Source organism: Hydra vulgaris, chromosome 01 (genome assembly GCF_038396675.1).
Source record: "Hydra vulgaris chromosome 01, alternate assembly HydraT2T_AEP".
NCBI lineage: Eukaryota > Metazoa > Cnidaria > Hydrozoa > Anthoathecata > Hydridae > Hydra > Hydra vulgaris.
The window spans coordinates 16788813-16798769 of NC_088920.1; the positions used below are offsets into that span (position 1 = coordinate 16788813).

At 27.6% G+C, this 9957-nt stretch overlaps 1 protein-coding gene and 1 long non-coding RNA gene across 3 annotated transcripts in view; both read left to right on the forward strand.

Annotated features, from left to right (window-relative positions):
• Window positions 1-7247, forward strand: part of LOC136075144 (NACHT, LRR and PYD domains-containing protein 9C-like) — a 55190-nt gene extending 47943 nt beyond the window's left edge. For both annotated transcript variants that reach the window (XM_065787487.1, XM_065787488.1), the window contains exon 6: window positions 6597-7247. In XM_065787487.1, the coding sequence (XP_065643559.1) occupies window positions 6597-7174 (578 nt within the window). In that variant the 3' untranslated portion in view covers window positions 7175-7247. The remainder of the gene's footprint in view (window positions 1-6596) is intronic.
• Window positions 7248-7793: 546 nt separating this feature from the next.
• Window positions 7794-9440, forward strand: LOC136074800 (uncharacterized). The gene is made up of 2 exons (XR_010635450.1): window positions 7794-8239; window positions 8335-9440. It is a non-coding gene; the product is annotated as an uncharacterized LOC136074800 (long non-coding RNA).
• The last annotated feature ends 517 nt before the right edge of the window (window positions 9441-9957 follow it).

Sequence of the window (9957 nt, forward strand, 5' to 3'; positions counted from 1 at the left end):
AGTTTTCAATTCCCCTTGAATTCTTTATACATACTGAAAGCTTCGCTTAACTCGAACATTCGCTAAGTCTGACAAAATATATATATCCGTTCAGAGTTCGAGTTAACGAATTCTACTGTATTTTCGAATTTATGAAACAATTTTTTGAAGTTCGTTGATTGAGTTTTAAATTTAAAAAATCTTACTTTTCGATTTTTTTCTTAAATTGCTTTACGTTATCATTTTGATATCATTATTTATTAAAATTCATACTGGTAACAAAACTTTAAATTTCATAAGTATGCTTCTGTTTTATACTCAATTATTTGTTGTCATTTAATTCTAACTGTGTCATATTTTTAATTCTAACTGTGAGACTATAGTTAATAGTAGCTTTTTTTCTTGTTTTCAGCGTAAGTTAAATTTCCCATTAAAACTTGTGTTCATTTGGCCACTTCTAAAGAGAAATATTAATTTTATAAAATGATTGTGAAAGTAAAACTTTTCTTAAAAATAAATGTTACATGAATTATAATTTTTGCTTTTTAGAACAAAATTTTATTTATCTTTTTAACAAACATGCATTAATTTAATTAAAACATTTATAAAAAGTTTTAAATTTGTTGAAAAAGATTTTTGTTTATTTTCAGCGACTTTAGTTGCTTTTTTTTTTATATTTTAACACTTATATATTGTGTAGCCTTACTCAAGAAATGCAAATTGCATCATATACTTTAATTTATAAATTTTATACAAATATATAAATCTTCTTTCAATTTTGAATTTCTTCTAAGTTTCCAATCGACGTCGAAATCGAATCATCAAATATTTGAATCCTCACTCTTTGACGTTTTTTGTGTTTATTTAAAGAATTTATTTCAAAAAAGATTGTGAAGGAGATTTTTGATTGTAAATAGACATTTCTCTAATTCGATTGCGCAACTAATTTCTCAGCTTGAAAAAGAGGCCAGTAAGGACAAAAATGTAAACAGATTCAAACTCTTTCTCGAAATGATAAAATTAAAAACATAATTTCGCTCCAAAAGATGTCTTATTCCAACTCAAGCATTTTCAGACCAAATGAAGTGAAAAAAGGTGGAAGAGGGATGTATTGCTGTATTCCATTGTGCGGAAGTTCGTTTTATAACAACAATATGGAAAAGACTAACATTGCTCTATTTTCTTTCCCTAACAAAGAAAAAAAACTTGATGTTTACAGAGCTTGGTGTAAGGAAATATTTAAATATAGACGTAAAGGAGGTGCTGATAAATTTGAAATTATGAAACACACGAAAGTGTGTGAATTTCACTTTAGGCCTGAGGAAATAAAAGTTAGTTCAGGATGCGGTAAAAAAACTTTAAAATCAGGGAATGAAGTTCCTAGCATTTTTTCATTCAAGACACCACAAGATAAGTTACCTAGAAAATCTCCATGCAAAAAGTCGAAATATCCAGTGTTTACAACTGATATTGATACTGAAACTCATACAATAATCGATTCGACCAAAAACGTAGATTGTGAAAATTGTAAACTTTTATTATCCGAAAAAACAATCATAGAAAAAAAAATAGAAGTATGTCATGAAAGTTACAGAAGCTTGCTTGAAGAATATAAAACTTTAAAAATAATAAACGACCAGTTGAAAAATAATATTTTTAGCTTTGAAAATTTTGAAAAAGATGATAAGTATTTCAACTCATTTACTGGCATGAAAAAAGAAAAATTTGACATTTTATTTGAATATTTAAATCCTGGAAATGAATGTGAAAACATGAAATATTATTATCCTGAGCATAACTCTGAGGAAAAGTTACCTGAAGAATTATTTTCATCTCCTTCATATTCTACACCGGAATCCAAACCTGGTCGTAAGTCAAAAATGAAATCGGTTGATCAACTATTTATGTTTTTAACATGGCTAAGACTTGGTTTTTCTTTAAGTTTTACTTCCTGGTTATTTAAAACACCAAAATCTACTGTTTCAAGATACCTTATTACATGGTCAAATTTTATATATCTTAAACTTGGTGCTATACCAATTTGGCCAAATTTAGACCAACTTAAACATAATATGCCAAAATGCTTTAAAGAGACATATCCTCAAACGAAGGTTATTATTGATTGTACTGAGTTGCTTTGTCAAAGACCTTCCAGCCTAACGATTCAAAGAAGTCTGTTTTCACATTATAAGCATCACGTAACCTATAAAGGATTAGTTGGCATTGCTCCTTCTGGTGCAGTAACATTTGTTAGTGAACTATTTGTTGGCTCTATTTCTGATATTGAAATAGTTAAGCAATCAGGACTTTTGCAAAAAGAGCTATGGGAGAGTGGTGATTCTATAATGGCTGATAGGGGTTTTTTAATTAATGATCTGCTTAAGCCTTTAGGTGTAACACTGAATATTCCAGCCTTTTTAAATGGGAGAGATCAGCTATCACATGAAGAGGTTATAGAAAGTCAAACAATAGCAGCTTTAAGAATTCATGTAGAACGTGCCATACAACGAATTAAGAAAAATAAACAAATACGAAATGAAATACCTCTTGTTTTATATGGATCAATTAATCAAATCTGGACTGTAAGCTGTTTATTGTGTAACTTTATGGATCCTCTTATAAAACAGTAAAAATATAAGATATGTAATATTTATTACTGAGAAACGTAGAATGATAAAATATATTTTTTATAAAAATCGCTTAACTTATCGATAACATCTAAAAAATAAAATTCATCAAAATCAACATTTACAATAATAATTCCTTTATAAACATAAACTATGAACAAACAATGAGTTAGTCCAGATAAACCCATGGCCATTTGGACTTGTGTATAATAGCCAAATAAGTGATCCTTCTTTAGAAATAATTCTCCTGTAGGTAATGAACCAATATAAAATGTTTCTTCCTTAACTAAATCATTAGGATTTTCATTTCTTTTTGTGTAAGGACACTTAATTTCAATTAAACATGGCTTTGAATCAATTAAAACAAGTCCATCTGGACTTGCACCAAGCCAAGGGATGCATGGTTGAACTAATAATCCAGTCTCAAGTATTTTGATATTTTGGTTTAATCGATAAATCATTACATTTTTAAATTTTTCTTTTGCAATGTCTTCATTAATATTACCGTGATTTAGCATTTCTTTAACATTGTTGGATTTTTTAATGTCTTCTGTAAGTTGTTTTATCAAAAATTCAAAGTTACTTTTCCTAATATAAATCTTATGTGCATTTGATGATGTTATTCTATATTTTCTCTCCTTAAACCATTGTGCACATTGCCTTTGTTTTACAGTTTTTTTTTGTAATGATATACTTTCTTCTTGTGAGACAATTATTTTTTTCATAAACTCCATTTCTTTTGGGGAATAATTCCATGTATCAGGTATATCTAAAAATTTACTAGGTAAGGTAAGGTTAGAAGTTATAATAGACTCGCATTCAACATTTTGACATAAGTGTGATAAAACAATAAAATTTCGTTCAACTGGTAAAAGTTGATATGAAAGTGGGGATCCTAAACACTGCATGCCAAATTTTGTGATTTCTGAATCCATGAGAATTTTATTTGGTATAATATGAGCATAGCCAATATTTGGGTTAGTTTTTTTTAAATTATTCTGTAGCTTCATTACAGCATTTAAGTTATCTATAAAATTGAAGTTACGTCTTGCCTCATATACTGTTGGGTTAATCCCTTTTTTTGTAAAATTAGCATGAAGTACGTTTTTCATTACAGGATATATTTTTTTCTGTTTCTCACCAGGCACTCCCCATTTTCTTAAAGTACTTGTGCAAGCGATTTCAGAAGGAACAACTTTAAAAGAATTTAATGAGTAATCTGCCAACTCTAACAGTAAAGCCATAATGTGATTGCAATAACCACTTAATCCAGCTAGGCAACTGCAAGAAGCCTTATCAACTTGACTATTTTTGCGATTTATATATATTTGCATTTTACGAATCATTTTTTTCATACTTGCTCGACAGGTACATTTTGCAATGAAGTGTTTGAGTGTTCGTGTTGTAAATAAGCTGTCTGTAGAAATGTAACGTTCTTGCTTAAATTTCAGTCCTCTTTCTAACGTTTTTTTAATAGTTTTTCCTTTTAATTTACCGCATTTGTTCATATGATTATCAATTTCACGTCTGGTGAACACTGGGAGAAACTCAAGAGATTTTCCCCAGCACATATCTTCTTTTAACGATACTTTTTTTGTATTTAATTCTATCTTCAGATCTCTATTTATATCGTCTAATATTAGATTTTGAATTTTTTTATCTTTAAAGCAGTCACTATTAAATCCATTCATTTTTTATTAGACAAGTAATCTATTAAGAATTATCCTTTAAATTGTTTGCCGCTATTTGTTTACATTTTTGTCCTTACTGGCCTCTTTTTCAAGCTGAGAAATTAGTTGCGCAATCGAATTAGAGAAATGTCTATTCTAAATTTTGATGAAATGCGGCTTATTAAAACACTGAGTTCTTTTCAATTTTGCTTATAATTAAACATGTTTTCTTTTTATCTTCTTTATATAAAAAAAGTGATGAGATTTGTTTCGACAATGACAATATGAATAAATAAAGTATTTTTTCTAGCTTAAATAAATTATTAATCTGTTTTATGTTATTTTAAGTAAGTTGTATATATATGTACAGTGCTGGCAAAAAGTCTTGCATCAAGGCACAATTTTACACAAATCAATGTTTGCAATGTGTACACAAATGCAAAAAGTCTTGACACATCATAATTACTTTTCATAATTACTTCCAAAAACAATAATACTTCCAAAAATATTTTCATCAAAAACAAGTTCAATTATTTTTATTACATTGTATAATCATTTCAAACAGATGTACTATTAATATTTGGTAGGATATTCTTTGTTTTTTAACACAGCACTAATTCGTTTGGGCATGGATTTGGCAAGATTTCACTAAGTCCTGATGTAATTTCTGTACACCATACATGACGAATAGCATTTTTTAAACCATCTAATGAACTGCAGTTCTTAGCAGATACACCCTTCTTGATTAACATCCAAAGATTTTCAATTGGGTTGAGATCTGGAGAATTTCCAGGCCAATCAAGCAAGTGTATGTTTTTTGATCCAAGCTAATGCTTCACAGACTTTGCAGTGTAGCATGGTGCTGAATCATGTTGAAAAATTGTGCACTGATGAATAATCATGAAATTGATTAGAGATTCATCCAAAACGTTAAGGTAATTTTTTGCATTCATAGTTTCTCCTTTGGGCAAAAAGTATAAATCTCCGAAGCCATGAGCAGAAAAACAACCCCTCACCATTACAGAAGGTGAATGCTTTACAGTTTTGCATGTGTATTTAGTATTGGTAGGATTAGAACTAGTAGGTCGACAAACAAAAAGCTTAACATCAGAGAACTGGCGAAACATGGACTCGTCACTAAACATCACTTGTGTCCACTGTTCTTCTGTCCAATCTTCAAGATGCTTCTTGCAGAACTCAATGCGCTTTTTTCTCATCTTTTCAGTTACTAATGGCTTCTTAAATGGCCTTCGTGCAGGTAAGTTTAATTCCGCAGGTAAGTTTAATAAAGTGTGTGACGGATTGTGCAGGTAAGTTTAATAAAGCCTGTGACGGATTGTGCGCTTTGAGACATTAGAAAGTGTTGGTATGCTGTTCTGTAGGTCACCAGAGGTTATTGAAGGATTCATCTTGACCATTGTTACCATCCTGAGGTCAGTACACTGTGAAGTGACTCTAGGACGTCCAGACCTCTTTTTAGGAGACAGGGGGATAACCTGCTTTACAACACGCCAAATTGTAGTGCGTTCAACCATGTAAATTGTTGCAATGTCTGCATGAGACATACCACTTTTAGCAAGACGTTGAATGCATGCTTTTTCTTCTTTACTAAGCTGCCGAATCTTAGCCATGAGTTTCACTGAATTAACTGTTTAAGCTACAAAATTGTCTTTATAAATATATTTATACCTAAAGATAAAAATTTAAGATAATAACACTGAGCCTACTGGCGTGGAAACATTGATTTGTGTAAAATTGTGCCTTGTTGCAAGACTTTATGCCAGCACTGTATATTATAAGTTATTATAAATTATAGATATGACAACATTTATAATAAAATTTAATAACATAAAAATTATGTTAAAATTAATAAACTTAGTATATTATTTATATTAAGGAATTATTTTATTTAAATGTTTTAATAAGTTTCAGAGCCGTAACCGCCGGGGGGACCAGGGGGCATAGGACCTCCCCCCAATAATTTTTTTAAAAATATTTTTTTTTAGGCCATGCCTTGAAAAAAAAAATTTTTTTCAATCGAAGAAACCCTAGGGTCCCCCCCCCCCTCCCAATATCAAAATTGTGGTTACGGCTCTGAGTTTTATATATAGTTTTATATTTTAGTATTAATGTGTTTATGTTTATAAAATTATAATGTATTGTTAATATAATCTACTTATTAATAATAAGAAACTGTATTCACTTTTTTATTTATTTATAGTTTAATATTAATATATGTATATGTAAAAAGAATAATATATAATATCACAATAATAATATATTTTGACTATCATTTTGAATATTGTTCATTTTTCTTTAGATCGTTTATCTAAAATTATTGAAATATTTCCTGTTGATGGTTATGATGTTTTCTACGAATGTTTTTATGAAAGTCAATTGTCATTTACTGATGAAGTAAAATCAATCGTTGATAAACAATGGTTTCGGCTTGGTGGTTGGAAGATTTCGATTAACGATAGAAAAACTTCTTACGCAACTTCTTGCGATAATTACTTTGTAAATAAATTCATAAATTCTGGAAGAAAGTTATGGTTGTTAAGTGTTAATAAAAATATTTTAAGTGATGAAGAAAAAAATCTTTTAAATCTATGTTCAACTAAAGTTCGCGATGTCACCTTTTGGCAGCTAATTAATTTCGAAGGATGGAAACCGAAAAATAAGATTAAAAATTTGGAAATATATTTATTTAAACGTTATTTAATAACAAAAAAAGTTTTTGAAGAAAACTTTCTTCCTTGGATTAATCTTTGTGAAGAATTAATTCTCTATCTTCACGACGACATTGATTTCTTTAAAGACATTTGTGAATGGATTCGTTGTTCAAATATCAAGAAGTCTAGGATCACGTACTGCGGAGAAAATATTTTAAATATATAAATAAAAGCAGTAATTATAAAATATTAAATAAAATATTTCGTTTACTTTTTTATAACAAATATGCTTTAAAATATACGAATTTTTACATTTTCGGACATTTGGCAATTGCTTGAAAATGGTAAAATTAAGCTAATGATAATTGTTTTTAATAAATACAGTTATTATATTTTTAATTTATTTTTAGATCAATCTATTATTTAGATTAATTAATTATTCTAATTAATTATTATTTAACATTAGTTATTATGTAATTAATTATTATGATATAGTATAATTAATTATATAATTATTATAATATAATATTTATATATAATTAATATATTTTTATTTATTATTAATTATTATAAATATTATTGTAATTGTTATTAATAATTAATATATATTTATAAAAATTAATTTTATTATTTATAATAGTTATTATATATTTATATATATTATTTGTAATAATTAATATATATTTGTAATATTTAATATATTATAAATATTAATAATAATTGATATATATTTACATATAATTATTAAATATTTATATAAACTTAATATGTATAACATTGACATATATTTAATAATAAAATTAGTTATAATAATATTATAAAATTAATTATTAATTAATTACTTAGACAAAATATTAAGTAATGATAAAATTAAGTTAAATAAATAATGAAGTTAAATAAAGTTCGATAAATGTTTTTCGATAAATGTCTTCATGAAACGAAATTGTTTTGAATAACTTCATGAAATGAAGTTGTTACGAATGTCTTTTTGAAATGGAACTGTTTTCAATGTCTTCATGAAATGAAATTGTTTTGAATGAAGAAAAAAAACAATTTACTAATAGTAGTTTAGTTTTGTTCTCTTTTTTATTTAGTTAAGTATTTATTTCTACTACTTTAATAAAAAATTTTATAATGGTAATAAATAATTAAATTTAAAATTTTAATAGCTGTCCACACAATATTTATGTCTGTCACATCATTAATAACAAGATTTAGTGATCATCCTTAATTCAGAATGAAAATTTACGGTGCTTTATACCAGTAGAAAGGTCAGGAACTATCGATTAGGGTATTCCTAAATTCTTGTGTTCACTTTTAAAATATATTAAAAATATTTTCAATTTTTCTGTACATATTACTTAATTATTTTATTTTGAACTTTAGGTTAAACCATGAGCTGCAAGTGCGTAATAGGAAAATCTCTACTCTTGTAGTGGCTGGTCATTTGTCAAAGTTACACCTTATATGCCAGTTTCTTTTGTTGGAGTAAGCAAACCGTCTATTGATTCACTTCTATTTATAAAACTTGAGTAATACGGCATTGATTGGTAAAAAGTGCATTTATTATGAAGTTTTTTCAAAACATTGTAGTGTTTGTCAATATTGTTAAAAATAAAATTAATACCCCTGAGTATGATGAATGGCGTGTTAATAATATATGCAATATCAATCATAGAGAGTCTCCTGTTTCGATGGAATAATCTAGTGCTATCTCGATATTTAAACACTCCAAGTGACCAATATAATGAGCATAATATCACTCCTGTAAAGTTAGAATGTATCGGTCATGCGCAAAAAGTCTTGGTACTCGCCTCAGGAATCTGGTAAACAAAAAAACACAGACCTGTCTGCAGGGTAAGAGTAAACATACAGAATCAGTATTAAACTCTTTCCAAAACTATTATGGGTTAGCAATTAGAAACAAATTCATAGCTTGTATGCTATGAAGAAAGCAGTTTGCGTAGTACTTTTCATTTCATCAAATTTGATGATAAAGAATACCAACATAGAATGTGCCTCCGAGATGAAAATAGTTGATGCACATATCACTACGATAAGATTCATGATACAACCAATTACAAAGAAAATATATCATTATTAATAAAAACACTGGAAATTGGAGTAAATTCACCGATCAACACTGGAAATTGGAGTAAATTCTGCAATATTGAATTTTAATGATGGTCCGAGTAAAATCTGTATTAGTCATTTTGGTTATGCAAGGACAATCATAGCCAAGCAAAATGTTCTACTCACTTACAATTGTCAATAGAAAAATTAATCCTCCTAAAGAGACGTTAAAACAGTTAAAAAGTATTAAAAAAAGGACAATCAAATAAAGTTAAGAAAACTAAAAAAAAATCATATGAACCAGGAGGGTTTTAATTTATTATATTTCTTCCAGAAAGTATATATATATAATTTTTTACTTTTTGAGTAATTTTTTTTTTTTTGTGGCAAAATCTCAAAATATACTTCTTCACTAACTTTGAATGATTGCAAACTAATAACTTTTTGAATAATAATGCAAATAAACTGAAATTTTTCACAGATTGTTTTTCATATTATTAAAATTAATTTGACAGAAGAATTTTGTTCAATGCGCTTTAGATTTTAAAATTGTGTTATATTAGTGTTGTTTAGCTTGCATATCTTTTAGTGTTTCATGCATAAATTCTAAGCAGGGGCGGATCTAGGGTACGTCTAATACGCCTTAAGACGTACCTAAAAATATCAAAAATATAAATTATACTATATTCGATTATTAATTGAATTTTAAAAAAGTATATATCTTTTTTACTGAACTGTCAACTCAATAAGATTTAAGTACTACGCTTGCGTTTTACATTTACAGGCAATTGTGAAATAAAAATACCAATAGTTCCTGTTTAAAGCGATTTTTAAAACGTATATAAAAGTATCTTAACCGGAGGTTTAAGCAATTCTTGATAAATAATATTTACCTAAACAGATCAATAGACGTACCCAATTTTATTTTAATATATA